The following is a 17,176-nucleotide window of genomic DNA, read 5'->3' on the forward strand; positions in this document are numbered from 1 at the left end:
TCTGATACTCCAGGAGGATGGAGCAGGACCTAGTGCTAGAAAGTACTGAGTCCAGCTTCCAATAACATTTTAACTAGTCCAATCTTAAACGTCTATAACCACAGGAGATTAAAAGGAGCCCCCAGGGAAAGCCTCTGCCCTTCACACAGCTCAGCCAATTAGATCTGTTCAAGTACCCTAATTTTCATCACTGAATTCCTGGGGGAATCAGGCTTCGCCAGGCTCTGACTTCTGGCTGAAAGTACAGGCACATGCTCAGCTCAGGAAGGCAGCTGGGTGTGGGCTACAAGAAACGCAGCATCAAGTATGCCCTGAGACCCTGACACCCTTCCTGCATCACTAAACTGAGCTGAAAGAGCTGTCCTCTTGCCAGGCTCCATCCCCCACCCTGAGTCCTACTGTGACCCATCCTCCCAGTGGCTGTGCCCTAACCTAACCAGTTGAAACCAAACCCACTGCCCCTGGAGTAGATTCAGACTCATAGCGACCCTAAAGGACAGAGTAGAACTGCCCCACAGGGTTTCCAAGGCTGTAAATCTTTTTTTTTTTTTTTTAATTTTTTTTTAATTGTACTTTAGAAGGTTTACAGAACAGTTTCTCATTAAACAGTTAGTACACATATTGTTTTATGACATTGGTTAACAACCCCATGACATGTCAACACTCTCCCTTCTCGACCTTGGGTTCCCTATTACCAGCTTTCCTGTCCTGTCCTGCCTGCTAGTCCTTGTCCCTGGGCTGCTGTGCCCCATTAGTCTCGTTTTGTTTTATGGGCCTGTCTAATCTTTGGCTGAAGGGTGTGCCTCGGGAGTGACTTATTACTGAGCTAAAATGGTGTCCAGGGGCCATCCTCTAAGGGTTTCTCCAGTCTCTGTCAGGCCAGTAAGTCTGCTCTTTTTTTGTGAGTTAGAATTTTGTTTCTCTGGCTCTGTCCAGGACCCTCTATTATGATCCCGGTCAGAGCAGTCAGTGGTGGTAGCCGGGCACCATCTAGTTGTACTGGACCCAGTCTGGTGGAGGCCGGGGTAGTTGTGGTTCATTAGTCCTTTGGACTAATCTTTCCCTTGTATCTTGTTTTTTTCATTCTCCCTTGCTCCCGAAGGCGTGAGACCAATGGAGTATCTTAGATGGCTGCTCACAGGCTTTTAAGACCCCAGATGCTACCCACCAAGGTAGACGTAGAACATTTTCTTTATAAACTATTTTATAAGGCTGTAAATCTTAAGGGAAACAGGCTGCCACATCTTCCTCCCATGGAGCAGCTGGTGGGTTCAAACTGCCGACCTTCTGGGTAGCAGCTGAGCACTTAACCACTGCACCACCAGGGTTCCTTAGGCCCTAACCCACTCCATACTAAAACTTAGCAAAGAAATTTGTTGATTCTGTGTTCAGGGGTAATCTCAACCCAGTAATACGTACATTTTAAAGGTGGCCTCTCAGAAGTGGAAGTGACTCTGAGACTCAAAAGAATACAGCTATAATGATAAACCAAGAGGCAGATATGAAAACTGAGGCCCAAAGGGCTAAAGAGATTTGTTCGAGTTAATGACAAAATGCTGCACTCAAATGCCAATGAACTTTATATTTCCCCAAGGGCTCAGGCCCTCTCTCTTGCAACTGTACCAGGTGTAATGCCAATGTGGCCACATTTTTCCTGTTGTCATTAAGAGTTAAAAAGCAAGGTTATAAGGAAAAGTGAAACAGCTAAGAACCTAGAAGACGTAAAGAATAGTAAAGAGGGGATGAACCAGGGAATTCTACAGAAGAGATCATCAGACAAGTCAGAGGAGAAAAACTAATCATTACTAAATTACTCATATTTTTATAAGACTGAATGCTTGTCATATTATAAGATCTGCACACAGCAACCTTCTGACATAGGTTCTGTTTTCCCCACAGTACCTGGCATGAGGAAACTGAGGCCCAGAAAGGCCAAGAGTATCAGAACCCAAGCTAAACGATATCTACCTAATTCTTAATCTGGTGTTCTTTTTATTAAACTAGGTACACCATAAAGAAAGCTATGAAGACTCAAGAGAACCAAACTAGGAAGAGGGAAGAAAAAAGTTTCAAGGTAAATATGTAGAAAGAAAATACTTCAAGACAGAGGCTACAAACCAATAAGCAGCTATTTTATTAATCAGAAAATCTTCTTGCATTCCCCCCTTCACTCTCAGAGAGTGTACGACCAGACATCAGACAAGACGGCCAGTTTAGACTTGCTCCCATGACAGAGAGAAGACACAGACCACAGCCTGGCTACCTGACAATACACCTGTTTAAGCAGCCTACTCTCACTCTCAGGAGGACTCAGGAACATGTTTACTAAACCAAAGAGATGACCACACAGACGACTCTAAGTGCTAGCTTTGACTAGCAGCTCCACCCTACTATCTCTGTCTCAAGCCTGGGCTTACCCTAGTCTAGCAGAAGGTTCCCCCACCCCAAGCATAGCCTAAATTCAGCCTTCACTCAGCCCCACACCTCGAGCCACCTGAAAAGGCCTTGGGGAAAGGAATATTAATCATCTTCTCTCAGGACAGGAACAGCTGATAGTGTATAGTCACTTAGGGTTCCTTCAACAACTTCATTTCCCACTTGAAAATTAGAAATATGTGACAGTGGGAAATTTGGGCATGTTACCACACCAGAAAGCCCTGACTGCAGATAAGTGAGTAGCCTAGAAGTGAAGTAAGACCTTCCACAAAAAACTGTGCTTTTGAGTCTGCTCTTATTTGATCAAAATACTCAGTATATTTATTGGCTCCGGCCAGTAATTATCATTCCTGGAATAATACCTTCATACTGGCACAGCACTTAAGAGTTTTACAAAGTAACATCATGTCCACAAGATAGGGATTAATACTCCCTTTTTTGCAAATGTGGAAACTGAGGCTCCGAGAGAAACAACCTGTTCAAGATTCCATAAATAGAAAATGGCAAAGCATAGAGTTGAACCCAGGTTTGTCTGTCTCCAAGACTCAAATGAAGTCTTTGTTAGAAAGTTTAATGGCTAAAAAGAAAAGAGACTTGGATTCATTCTCAGGCTTGGATTCTACCATACAGTGGCTTTATGGCCTTAGGCAAATTGTTGCACTTCTGCTAGTCCCATAAAGCTCATCTGTAAAATGGAGCAATGTGAAACAAGTACAGAAGGAAGAGAATTTTTCTTGGGTTCCTGGAGTGCTGTGGAGTGAGGCCCCTTGCCCAGCACTTCAAACAAGCTCATCTAGCCTTCCACTGATTAACCCCTAGCACTGATCCCTCTTCTGACTGCCATATATTTTCTGCTAATGGCACTACCTCAAAACATTGGTATACCTTTGACTCTTCTCTTTCTCTTCCCTCCTCACACTCAAACTCTTAAATCCTATTGATTCTATCTCCACAACAGAGACTTTAATCTCCTCTACTCATAAACAACTGTAAAGTCTCCTATCTAGGCTCCCTACCTCCAATCTCATCCCCGCCAATGCATTCTGCATAGTCTATGAGATTAATCTTTCTAAAGGATAACTCAGCTCATGTCTCTCCCCTGCTCAAAACCTTCAAGCACTACTTATTGCCAGCAGAATAAAATCCAAACTCTTTAGCCTGACACTTGAGGCCCTCCATAATTGTTTCTCAATTACTTTTTTTCTTTTCGGCCTTATTTTATAGTACTCTTCTTCACAGATGTTACTCTCCAGCCAATTTGGACTAACCAATATCTGTCAAAGACTCTTTACTCATAATATTTCCTCTTACTGGACTGTTTCCCTCAACCTCCTTTATATTTCTTCCTGAAGTATGTGAAGACCCAGAAAGTTGCTACCTCCTCCACAAAGCTTCCCTGATCTGTCCAGAAGGCAATCCCATCTTCCAACAGCACTATTGTTATCATTCATAGAGCACTGAACCTAGATTGCCTTTACATAAGTTAAAAAATGGGAGACCTGTTCTGAGGATTAAATAAGATCATGTATGAGAAAGTATCCAGCACAGTCCTGGCTTACAGTAGGTGCTCAAAAAATAGGAGCTCTTATTATGATAAAAATGTAGATGCAAAAAAAAAAAAAAATGTAGGTGTACATCTTAACTCCTCCATTACAATGAATGCTGCTACTGGACAGCGATTGTCATATAACATACATTAAAAAAAAAAAAAATTGGTTGCTGTCGAATCAATTGCAACTCACAGCAACCCTATAGGACAGGCAAGAACTGCCCACAGGATTTCCAAGAAGGAGCTGGTAGATTAGAAGTGCTGACCTTTTGGTTAACAGCCACAGCTCGCCATAGCTCTTAACCACTGCATCACCACAGCTCTATAACATACACAACCAACCAAACAAACAAATCCATTGCTGTTGAGTCGATTCCAACTTATAGTGACCCTATAGGACAAGGTAGAACTGCCCCACAGGGTTTCCAAGGAGCAGCTGGTGGATTCAAACTGCTGACCTTTTGGTTAGCAGTCAAGCTCTTAACCACTGCGCCACAAGGACTCCATAACATTCATGGTAAATGTTAAATAAAGAGGTAAAGGACACTAATAGAAACAGACCCTCTCCCAGGGGTTAAATCTAGAATAGCTCAACCAGAGTGCTATTTTTGGAAGATTCAAACTGAACACAAACCACTCTATAGCCAGACATTTCACCAATGTGATACTATCCATTCAGAATTCACAAGTGAAATAAAGCCTCTCTTTCCTTCCCCTACTCCCCAACTCCTAATCCCAGTTTCTTCCACACCACTTAGGTGATAAAATCAACTAATGTCGCTAACAGTACTATAAGATGTACAATTTTTAATCAAAGTACACATATCTACCTAAAGTCAGATAGCTGTTTCTTTCACTCCCCACAAGTTATTAAACAAAAACTGAAACAGTATAGGCACTGGGTCAGAAAGACCTGAGTTCAAATGCTAGTTCGGCCACATCTAAGTTTTGGTGACCTTGGAAAAATTACATAAATTCTTGGAGTTACAGTTTCCTCCTGTGTAAAATGAGAATAATACTTACCTTTAAGTGTTGTTGTGCAGATATAAAGGACCTAGCCCAGTGCCTAGAACACAACAGGTACTCAATAAATAGTAGCTATCATCATTATACTTATCATTGAAGTGATTTGAATTGTCTTACATATTTATCCCTTCAGAGACATGAATTGTGAGTCCTAGTAACCTTTGCCCTTGTCAGGAAAAGCTTCTTGAAATAAGACTCCCCCACTACTCAGCAACACACACGCAGACACACACTGCTTTCTAACCTGGGTATGTATTATACCTGAAGGGCACTCTTCTCCCTCGGCTGCCAGTACATTTCAGAAGCTGGCTCTGGGAACTTGGCAGACACAGCTACATTTGTTTTAACATACACTGTAGTGGTGAGAGTTATAAGAGCTTCCTGAGAGGCCTGAGATAACTCAGAGAGGCCAAACAAGAGCAGAGCTACTGAATCACACTGGAGAAAATTAGAGGCATATGAGATTAGAAAGCCTGCCTGCCTGCCAGTCACATTTCTGGTCATCACCTAGGCCAAAGCTCAACACAAGACAGCCAGGAGCTGTGTAAATGTGGCTAACAGAGGAAAGAGATAGGTTTGTCTTAGCTGGGCCATGCTAACAGCATAGCCGATGCTCTTATGCCTGCCTCTACAAACTCTCCATGAAGGCCCTTCCCTCCTCAATGCCATGAAGGAAAGTGGGAGTGAAGTTTTCTCAGGCTGGAGTTCTCTGGGGCCCAGGGAGTTCTCAGCACCAGAGACAACATTTAAAAAGCCAGTGATCTTCACAGGGCTATCCCACCCCCTGCTGCACAACAAGCCCAGCAGTGGGAACCATGAAAGAAGGCTCCCTCCTCCTTCCCACGAGCCAGGCTAAGACAAGCAGTTCAAGTTCATTCTGTTCATTCTGCTGTCTCAAGTTTGACCCGAGGTAAACCCATCTAAGTTGTGGAACCAAAGACAGAGGAGCAGTAGGACCGAAGAATGTCTTGCCCACAGGTCTCCTGCTGGCCCTCTGCGAGCATAGCCCTACTCCACTCCTACTGCAGCCACCTGCTCAGGGCAGCCATTGCTGTGGCAAACAAAAACTGCCAGCCAGAGACAATGGCCAAGCCATCGCCCAGTGTGTGATTGGTAACTGTCACTGAGCGCAGCTTCAGCAGGTGCTCAGTAAACAGGGATGAGGTACTCAGTCAGGCAGAAAAAGGGTGCCCACAGAACGCCTCAGAAAACCCACCATGTGAATTCTACCCCCAATCCCAGTGCATACTTGTCTAAGCTTTTCACAGGAACTGACGTCAACTTACTTGAGGAGCTCTCTTCATGCCTACACAATCCAAGGATCAACTCATTGTTATTCATTCATTTATTCAACAAATATCTATTGGGTACATACTCTCTGACTAGCACTGTGATAGATACTGAGGATAAGTACTATGGTTAGCAAAACAGACATGGTTCTTAACCTCAAGAGGGAGAAAAAAACGAGGGGAATAAAATGCTTTAAAATTTATACAACCCTTTCACATACATTAACTCCTTTAACCCCATTTTTTCAAGTAAGGAAACTGTAGTTTGGGTCATATCGTCAATAAAGACTCAAGCCAGCAGTAACCATTGCTCCTGATACATCAAGCTGCCTCTTGCCATAAGAGGCATAAGCAAAGTGTGAAGTGCACAGTGAGTGTTACAGACAGAAAGTGCTACAGGAAGAGTTTGATAGGAGATGAGAGGGATCTCATGGCTAACATTAGTGTCAGGGCAGACATCAGAGAAGACTGAGAGACTGTGTAGAAAGGAAGAGAGGGGAGGACATTCTGGGAGAAGAGTAAAATGACATGAGGCAAAAGGCAAAAGAGAAGCAGTATAAGGTGTGTTCTGGGGACCAAGACAAAGAAAAAAGCCCAGCTGGGCCAAGAACACAGAGAGGGGAACAGAGGGAGATGAAGTGGGCAAAGTGGCCAGGGGCCAGAACCCTGGCTGGGAAAAGCAACTACCACCCATAGAGGGATTTTAGAGTCTGTGCCTTCTCAATTCCAAGCTCCCCAGCAGGGAAAAAAAAAAAGGTACAGTGCTGTTCGCTCATTTCAGGTTTTTCCTTGCACGGCCTCTCACACAAAATAAATCTGCTCCACTCTGATAGCGTGACAGAGCCATGGCCATCCCTATTCAAGTCTTGCCTGCCCCTGCAGTTTGTGCCAACACAGGCAAGGCTTTGTCAAGTTCTCAATGCCCAGAAAGCTTCCCCGTGGCACTTCCCAGGTGGCCACAAGTAATCCCAAAAGGATTTAGATGCATTTAGTCTGCTGGTGGAGGCCCCAAATCCACAATGCAACCAGCCGAACCAAACGATGAGACATGCAGTATAACGCTCTGACCTGTCTCCTTCAAGAAACTTCCTCTGCACATCCCAACACACAGAGATTTCTTCTTGCTATGAACTAAGAATGCCAAGAAAGTGACACAGAGTGCAGACATTAGTCACCATATTCTACAGATGTTACTGGGCTTCTTTTTCTGTGCCTATATAAAAAATCTCTAGCTGGACTTGAAACTCCTCAGAAGTAGCACCTGCCACTGACTTTGCATACCCCCAATTTTGCCCAGCCCAATTTCTGTGACCATAATACACTATGTACTGCTTTCTTGATCTTTAATGTATAGGTCCCAATTTCCCTAACAATCCAAACTGGCTGCTTCAGGGTAGTGAAGCTCCACAACATAGCGGGAACAGCATGTGAATGAGAATCAGGGAAAACTAAATTCTGGCCCTGGCTAAGCAAAACTTCAGGTATGTTTGTTCCACTCATATGTAAAACGAGGAGTTTGGGTCCCTAAAAGCCCTTCCAAGTTTGATGTACTAGGATATAAGTCCTAGCATCTAACACCAATGGCCTAAAATGTCAAATTAAGTTTTTCATCTCTCAGTGGGTGTCTTAGTCATCTAGTGCTGCCATAACAGAAATACTACGAGTGGATGCTTTTAACAAAGAGGAATTTATTTCCTCACAGTCAAAGTAGGCTACAAGTCCAAATTCAGGGCGTCAGCTCCAGGGGAAGCCTTTTTCTCTTTTTGTCGGCCTTCTCATCAATGTTCCCCCGGACTAGGAGCTTCTCAGCGCAGGGACCCCAGTCCAAAGGACATGCTCTGCTCCTGGCACTGCTTTCTTGATGGTATGAAGTCCCCGTCTCACTGCTCACTTCTGTCTTTTATATCTCAAGAGACTGCATCAGGACACAATCCAGCCTTGTAGATCAGGTCCTGCCTTACTAACACAACTGCTACCCATCCTCCCTCATTAACATCATAGAGGCAGGTTTACAACATACAGGAAAATCACACAGTACCAGGAATCATGGCCTAGCCAAATTGATACACACATTTTTGGGGGGACATAATTCAAACCATGACAGGGCCCACAAAAGTCTATGCAGGGGGAAAGGCACTCAAAGTCCCTGGATCCCTTATGCCTGAGTCTAGGCAAAGGAGCTGTGACTACCCTGAGTTCCTGGCTTAGCAGAGCCGGCAGTTTATTTTTTCCCGTTTGTTAATTTGTTCACTCTCCAAGGCCAGAAGAATGGCTCAGGGCGTGTGACAGATCCTACTTCCGGCCTAGGGGACTCAGCAATTGCTGAAGCCATCAGGGATCCACTGCAGAGCAGGGAGTGGGGAGGTAAATGGGAGAGAGGTTTTTCCCTGAGGGGGGTGTTTTTGATCCACGCAATAGGCCAGACTGCAAATACTTATCTTTCAGCAATCAAGGGCTGCTTCTCACTGGTTCTGCGTAGCCAAGTAGACTCTCAGCGGCTGGGTCTCTCCCAGTGCAGAAAACGTGCCTCCCAAGCATGCTGCTTGCCTGCCTCACCACTCATCCCCGAGCTGATCAGGCCTGAAGGGCTCAGGCTCTCGCCGGGTCAGGTCTGGCATCTCCTTGCTGCTTCTGAACCGTCTCTTCCTCCCCCTGCCACTCAGTCCAGTTCCTCAACTTTGCCTTTAATGTTCAGGGCTCCTAGATTGTCATATATAATCGAATCACTTGTTTTTTCGGGTATTTGTAGTAAGAGGGTCCACTGGAAGCGTCTGACCTCTCCACCATCTTGGCCCTGCCTCCCAGAAAGAGAAATTCTAAAAGAGTGAACTTTCTAAATAAGTGAAGCTTATTTCTTTTACTTAACCTAACCCTTCCCAAGGAAAATTTTCAACTGCTAATCAGTGCCTAGTAAACTTTAGTTGAATTAGAACCAGACAACCAATCTCCTTCAATTCAGTTCTCCAAACTTTATAGAGAATCTACTATGTGTCAAGCTTTATACTAGGAGCTGGGAGTATAAACAGATAACTCCAACAGTGTAGCATGATAAGACTGTAGACTCTACTGTCCTCCAGAGCAGCACAGCTTCGTGATAGGTGACTAGAGTACTCAAATACGTTTGTTACTTCCCTCAGGTCATAGCTATGGCCAGATCATTGAGGTTATAGGCTCTGAGTGCCAAGTCGGTGAGGCGTTCCCCTCTTTGGGACATACTGACAGATAATGTGTTCTGATAAAAAAAAAATTAAAAATTAAAAAAAAAAGGGCTTGGTGCATAGATCCCCAGAGTTATAGTTCGAAGTCTGCCACTTTTTAGCTATGTGACCTAGAACACAAATTTCTCAGCTACAAATTCTTCATCTTTAAAATGGGAATAATAATAACAGTCCTACCTAATTCCAAAGTTGAGGATAAAGTAAAATAATAGGCTGAAAAGGGATAAAAAGATCTGAGTTTGACTGAAATTTAATACAAAGTGACCTGTGTGAGCAACACCTCCAAGGGTTGAAGAAAGACCCAGAATTTGTGTCAAGACATATGAGATGGCTTGAAAGGAAGAGGGAAAACAGGATCCATTCAAACAGGTCCTGATTCCAGCTTTTCCCACAAACTTTAACAGAAGTTTTATGATGGGCCCCCAAAAAAATCAGATAAATAAAGTACAACCCCTCCTTCACAAAGAGCTTACACTTGTGAGGGAGCAAACATATATACATATATAATATATATTATATATGTGTATATGTATATATACACACACACAACATGCTACGTGTTTCATCAGAAATTTATTCAAAGTGTCCTGGGAGCAATAAAGACAGCTCTGTTTTGTTATTATTTTATTCCCTAAACTGTGTTGTGGGCACATGAGTATTCAAAGTACTATTCTTTATACTTTGTTGTATATCTTGAATATTTCACAATTTTTTTTTTCAATCAGTAGCAACAAAAAAAAAGAAAGCTCTGTTGGAGGCCCAGTTTGGTATCTTTCTCTTTCCCTAAAAGCCTGATAGCCAGAGCGGCTGAGTTTCCTGGACAATCATTTCCCACAGGAAGCAAAGGCAAAGCACCACAGCAGTCTCAGTAGTAAAGCCACTCAGCAATGTATCTCAAAGGCCCCCCAGCAGGAAACCAGAGGGGCCCCTTGGGGCTCAAACCCAAGTCCTGTGGAGACCTAGGAAACCACTCCCCTCCACAAGGACTCATCTCTTCTTGCCAGAGAGCATGAGAGTCTTAATGGAAAGACTCCAGACTCCCAGGGGGCCCATGGACAGAATTCAGTGGGCCTATGCTAGGAGTAAAGAAGCCCTGGTGGCACAGTGGTTAAAGTGCTCGGCTGCTAACCAAAAGGTCAGCGGTTCTAACCCACAAGCCATTCCACAGAGGAAAGATGTGGCAGTCTGCTTCCATAAAGATTTATAGCCTTGAGGACCCTGTGGGGCAGTTCTACTCTGTCCTATAGAGTCACTGTGAGTCAGAATTGACTCGATAGCAGTGGATTTGGTTTGATTTGGGTTGGTGGGTGCTATGAGTCAGCATGAACTCGATGGTAACAGGTTTGGTTTTTTTTTTTTTGGTAAATGTGGATGGGAAAAAAATTACATTTTTATTTTCAATACTCTCTTATTAGAACACAACAGAGAGTCCCTGATGGAGCGGGGGAAGGGTGGGATACAGAACTCAAATTCTAGTAAAAAGACCACACTTAATGGTCTGACTGAGACTGGAGGAACCCCAGAAAGCATATGCCCCAGACTCTCTATCAACCCAGAACTAAAACAATTCCTAAGGCCAACTCTTCAGACAAAGATTGGACTGGACTGTGGGACATAAAATGATACTCATGAAGAGTGTGCTTCTTAGCTCAAATAAATACATGAGACTAAATGGGCAGCTTCTGTCCAGAGGTGAGATGAGAAGGCAGAGAGGGTTAGGAGCTGGCTGAAAGGACACGGAAAATCAGGGGTGTAAAGGAGGAGTGTGCTGTCACAGTATAGGGAGAGCAATTAGGGTCACATAACAGTGTACGTATAAATTTTTGTATGAGACTAACTTGAATTATAAACTTTCACTTAAACTGTAACAGTAATAAACGGAGAAAAAATAAATTAAAAAAAAAAAAGAAAGTTAGCCTTTCCTTCAATTATACATGCAGGCAACCAACCACAATATTATTAGCAGCACCTATGATTTTTCACCAAGAGACATAATAGCTATTTCCATGTCACGTCGCATTGTTGCAGATATTTCGAAACATTATTTACAATTTATACTCATCATAACTTCAAAGTTATGGTAGTTATTAGACCTGCCACTAGACCACACATGATTGTAATCTTCCTGTCTACAAGCACCCAGGCAAGGTAGCTGGCCAACCATGAAGCAACTGTAATTATTATTCAGTCGCCAAACAGTGAGATCCCATGTGCTCACACTGGTGACCCAGACATCTACAATGCCCTCTTTCCTCCAACCTCCCCTAAGTCAGACTACTTTTCTGCTTCTCTTCTGCCTGCACCCACCCTCTCCTTCCTGGAAGCCCTCCGCAGCTACCTGAGCCCAGTCCACACAGATCTCTCTTAACTCTCAGCATACACTGTCTACATTGCCTGTTTGGCACTTCACTAGGCTATGCATTATCTTCTACTCAATATTTTCTAAATATACATGGTCCCACCAGTCTTAGACTTCTTTGGTAGCCCCAAGTTCCTTCCATAGCCCCAAGCAAGCAGTAAGCACTCATTACGGATTGTGGATTGAATGGCTGATTAAGTCAGGGTCCCTGACTTAAATGACTATGTTCTCCCAATAACCTACTGTGGAGCCTCTATTTGATGCCTCTTTGGGCATCAGTTTCTTCATATGTAAAAATAAGTGTGTGGAACTAATTGATGTTTCCACGTCTTAACTTTTCAATTAGGCAGCCACTTTTCATCTCCCCAAGATGTGAGAAAAATTATGGGGGAAACTGTAAAGCCTCCCCCAGCTTTCCCAGGCAAGGTTAGTCACTTCCTCCCCTTGGCCTCCCACGGCCTTTTGTATACATATACAATACCGCTATTACAGCATTTATCACAAAGGTTTGAGAGAGTGTATATCCCAATGGCTGAGGGAGGATAGGAACTGGATAGAGAGAAGAGTCAGACTGCCTGGATCCAAATTCTGGCTCTATGCCTTACTATCTGTGCAGCCTTGGGCAAGTTACTTAACTTCTCTGAGATTCAATTTCCTCATCTATAAAATGAGGATAATAATACCTATCACAGAGGATGGTTCTAAGAATTGAATAAAATGAAATGTTTGGAATAATGGCTGATATATAACCAAAAAACCTGACCGGTTGCCATTGAGTCGATTCTGACTCATAGTGACCCTATAAGACAGAGTAGAACTGTCCCATAGGGTTTCTAAGGAGCGGCTGGTGGATTTGAACTGCCAACCTTTTGGTTAGCAGCCAAACACTTAAACCACTGCACCACCAGGGCTCCAAAAAATATGTAAGTTATTATTATTGTTGTATTAATCTGCCCTACTAGGCATTGGAAACCCTGGTGACGTAGTGGTTAAGAGCTACAGCTGCTCAGCAGTTCGAATCCACCAGGTGCTCCTTGGAAACTCGATGGGGCAGTTCTATTCTGTCCTATAGGGTTGCTATGAGTCAGAATCGACTCTGTGGCATCGGGGTTTTTTCTTTGTTTGTCTTGATTACTAGGCATTAGGTTCCTACTTTAGCTAGATAGCTAGATCTCTATCCTCCTCCTATTCTTCATCACAGCACCTTGTTTATGTTTTCTTCCATAGCACTTACCACATGATAATACATATATCTTTGTGTTTATTTTCTCTCTCCCCCACTAGATTGTAAACTCTATGAGGGCAGAGAACATGTCTATTTTGTTTACCTTTGGATCCCCAACACCAGATATAGTACCTGTCCCAGAGCTGCACTCAAATATTTGTTGAATAAATAGCACATGAGCTGTGACTATTCAATGTTTGCTGAATCAATTAGCCTAGCTAAGGATGATTGTCAAAACTGAGGCCTGGGAGCAAATGATGTCCCGGCTGTCCCAGGATTAGTATGACCCCCTCCCCAACTCCTACTATTAGCCTCAGCCAAGCCCCACCTACCTACCCTTGGCCCCAGCCCAGTTCCGGGAGCCACCCTCAGCTAAAAATAGCATTGCTACCAAGATGGCCAGACCATTTATAGCCTTGGAGGCAGCAGCAACTAGCTGGGTGAGCAGACAGGGCTCAAGCCTCCCACTCCATCAGGGGCTCCTCACACTGCCTAGATGCCTATTCTCCAAGGCCCTGTTGTAGCTGTAATGAGCCAAACCACAGGTCCTGATCAGAGGACCTCAATACCTCCAACACTGGCAGCCACAACTCCAGACTCCACCTGGGACTCTTCACACAATTCTGCAGAAAACATTTTGGGCTTCTGGAGGCAGTAAGCCCAGAGCCTAAGGGATGTTTCAAGCATCAGTTTTAGACCAGCTCCAGAAATGCAGGCCCAGCCTAATACAACCAGGCACAGGTCTTTACTGAGAGTGACTTAGCACGACCACGTGTGTAGGCATCAAAGAAGGTGACAGGAATGGCCTCTCCACTGCCCAGTGAGAGGGTCTTGTAGCAGTGCACCCGTCTTCACAGCAGGGTCAGGTTTTTAAGTGTTTAGTATATGCATGGTAAAGCCAAAAACATTCTGACTAAATCCTTCTTAGAATCAAACCTTCTGACCAAAAAGAGTCAGATGGGCATATACATCCAACAAGAGAAAAAAGTCCAATTCTCTGGGTCCCTGTAGAAAACTCTCCAGAGGAGGAAGAGGCAGCCCTTTTCTTGGATTTCAGCTAAAGAGTCACCAGGGCCTGCCTAACTCACCAGGAGGAAAGCAACATTCTCCTGGCCCGCCTGGGGCTCCTTTAACAGGGCAGGGCCTGAGAAGATGGAAGAACACCAGGAATTAAGCATTAGAAGATGTGCCTATAAGAAGCAACACAGGACCCAGTTTCCTCGTCCATAAAAATGGAGATAATACTATCTGCCCCACCATCTATTCTCACAAAGGAAAAACAGCTGTATAATTGTAAAATATAAACTGTAGAGAACATACAAATTGACTTGGTATGTTGAATCTGACTTAGAAAAGTGACAGCTTTAAGGGCAAGCAAAACTCCCCCTGTGCTCTGGAGATAAAGAGGAGCTGGAACAGCCACAACAGTTCCAAGTTGCATAGAAAGCTTCTCCCCAAACCCTTTTGCAGAGCCCAGCCCTGTCTAAGTCAGAGACAAGGTCCCAGACAGCCAGACAGGTGCAAAGGGACAATACCCCAGAATAATAGCGCAGGAGCCCCAGGGTTCCCACAAATTATAGCCATCCCCAGCACCTAGGGTCTCTCTCTGAGACTCCCATCCCTAGCATTCAACGTTTACTGTGACAGCAGAAACCAATTTCTGAACTGAAAGTAAGAAAAGACCAAAAACAAAAAGGTCTAAGTGGTATAATCAGCACAGCCAGATCTTTGAAATACGTTGCATGGAAGGCTGCTTCCATAAGTTCCAGTTGTAGGGTCCTTCTGAGGGATGCTGGAATGTCTCTTATCTTGGGTGGGGGGGCTTGAAATAAAAACTTCCTGAAAGCTAGCTAATGCATAAAATTCAAAAGTCATCCCTTTAGCTTGTGTCTAAAATACAAAACACTCCCACATCCCCCCAAAACACACATTTTGTGTCAGGCCCTCATATTTTAGAGTGAAAAAAGGACATATTGACAGTTATAAACAGGGACGTCACTGGGTCAGCAGAGATGCTCCTTAGGCCTTTTTCACTGTTCAATCTACATCTGCCTACTATCCTTTTCCTTCACAATCCAATGAGAAGCAAGCTTTGACCTAGGTTTTAGGGGCCACGAAGAGGAAATTCTCTATAGAGAGAGAGGATTAATGTGCAGAAAGAACCTATCTTCAAAGCAACAGCTCAGGTGCCATGTTTTTTTGTACACAGGGCAACCCTGGTCTCCTTTGAAACCTAGTCCCTGGGGCTTCTGGAATCACACTGAGCCCAGTCAGGGAAGCTAAAAGGGGACTGCCCAAGAAAGAGCCAGCCTCTGGATCCATCCATGAGACTCTCCAGCAACCATGACCTATATTTCCTTTTCCTAATTTTATCAGTGGGTACCCACTGAGCTGTTCCTGTCACTTGAGCTTGCCTACCCTCAGAAACAACCCAGCTATAAACTCTCCTCATGCTACAGCTCCACAGCTTTGGGCTGATTACAACAACAGAGTGAGAGAAGTGCGGAAGGAGAACTGATCTTCTAAGCCTTGTGTAAAGCAACTGAATTTTAAAAGTGCTCTTTTCTGCTGCAACAGAAAACCAGGGCTTCTGCCGCCTGACAGTGCATAGGAAAAACCAGGACAGATAAAAAATAACATGGAATTCCTACCCTAATCAGTCAGAAGAAACAGAAGGCGTCAACAAGTGGTCTCGGGAATTATATCATGTCCATGTCAAGAAAAGGCCACTTAACTCCTTGGTGATTAACAGGGTTCCATCTAAGGAACTGCCTTAATATTTCAAATGGGCCTAGAAACAGCAAGTTACCTAAGAGAAGGGAGGGACTAAGTTCCTATGGTTGTTGGGATAGAAAGGCCAACCTGAACACCAGGCTTATCAGCCAACAGACTGGCCCAGCCCTGACTTTCCCTGTCCAACCCAAGCAGCTTCAGCTTCCTCTGTGCTGCCAAATGCTGAAACTGGTCAGGCGCAATGGACTTACTATCTGGCCAGACCATTCTTTTAGACAAGTAGTCCTGAGAAGGGGTCTTGGCTTGCTGGTCTAAAAGACCGAGGTGCCCTAAGGCAGACCTTCTCTCATTGCCAACAAAAGATCTCCTGGGAAGGGATAAAGAGAATTGTTCAGGGGAAAAAGAGACATTAGCCATGGCTCCTCAACAGAGAACTTGGACTTCTGGGAAAAGACAGTACCATGCGTGGCTCCTCCACCAACCGCTCAGGTATAAACCTAGGGTTCAACTTGCCCACTCCGGTCCCCTCATTCTGAATCACAGCCCCTAGTCCAGTCTAGGCCCTTGTTAAGGCCTTACCTGCTGCAGTGGACTCCTCAGAACTGGCCCCAGAGCCGGTTCCTGTTGCCTTCTCACTGTGGCTATGGCTGAAGCTCTGGCCCTGATGCAAGAGAAGCCCCCAAAGGAGCCACAGGGCAAGACGAGGGCACACATCCATGACTCCGGGACTCAGTCAACATGCGCCTGATGTGGACACCTCGGGATCCCTGAGGCAAAGCCAGGAGCCCGGGAGTGCAGCCGACGGTCCCGGAACCCCGGGCAAGATGCCCTCCCGGCGCCGCAGCTGTCCAACCACTCGCCGGCCTGCCTCCTCCGACAGCCAAAGGTCAAGTGCTCCAAGTTTGGACGCGGGAACAGAGCCCGCGCCTCCAGTCCAACCGTGGGTACTTCGAGGCTGTGGCGGCCTGAGCACCCAGTCTACTCGGGCCGCTTCCGGAGAGTTTGGGCAGGGTGGCTGCAGGGTCGCTGTCAGCGCCGCAGCCGGCTACACCCCTGCGGGAGGGGGCGAGCAGGCAAGCTCTCCTGCCGGCACGGGTGGGGAAGACGAGGAAGGAGCGAAGGAGGTAGGCACCTGGCCTCGCCCCGCCGAGGACCGGCGAGCAGCAGGGGTTCCGGGAAGGCGTGCGACTCGCAAACACCCGCGGGCGTAAGCGACTCCGGGATCCCAGGCCTTCTAGGCCGAGGTCAGCGCCCGTGCAAGTCCCGTGCCCACGCGGCCGGCGGTGCCCAGGTCCAGCAGGCGGACGCGTACGGGCCAGGCCCGGGACAGCGACTCCCCGG

At 45.3% G+C, this 17,176-nt stretch overlaps 1 protein-coding gene across 3 annotated transcripts in view; it reads right to left on the reverse strand.

Moving 5' to 3' along the window:
- Positions 1 to 17,132, reverse strand: part of STIM1 (stromal interaction molecule 1) — a 198,822-nt gene extending 181,690 nt beyond the window's left edge. For 2 of the 3 annotated variants that reach the window (XM_004381923.1, XM_004381922.3), the window contains exon 1: positions 16,415 to 17,132. In XM_004381923.1, the coding sequence (XP_004381980.1) occupies positions 16,415 to 16,553 (139 nt within the window). In that variant the 5' untranslated portion in view covers positions 16,554 to 17,132. The remainder of the gene's footprint in view (positions 1 to 16,414) is intronic. The other variant, XM_023736506.1, reaches the window with a different exon arrangement.
- Positions 17,133 to 17,176: the final 44 nt, after the last annotated feature.

Source organism: Trichechus manatus, unplaced genomic scaffold (assembly GCF_000243295.1).
Source record: "Trichechus manatus latirostris isolate Lorelei unplaced genomic scaffold, TriManLat1.0 scaffold00088, whole genome shotgun sequence".
Taxonomy (NCBI): Eukaryota; Metazoa; Chordata; class Mammalia; order Sirenia; family Trichechidae; genus Trichechus; species Trichechus manatus.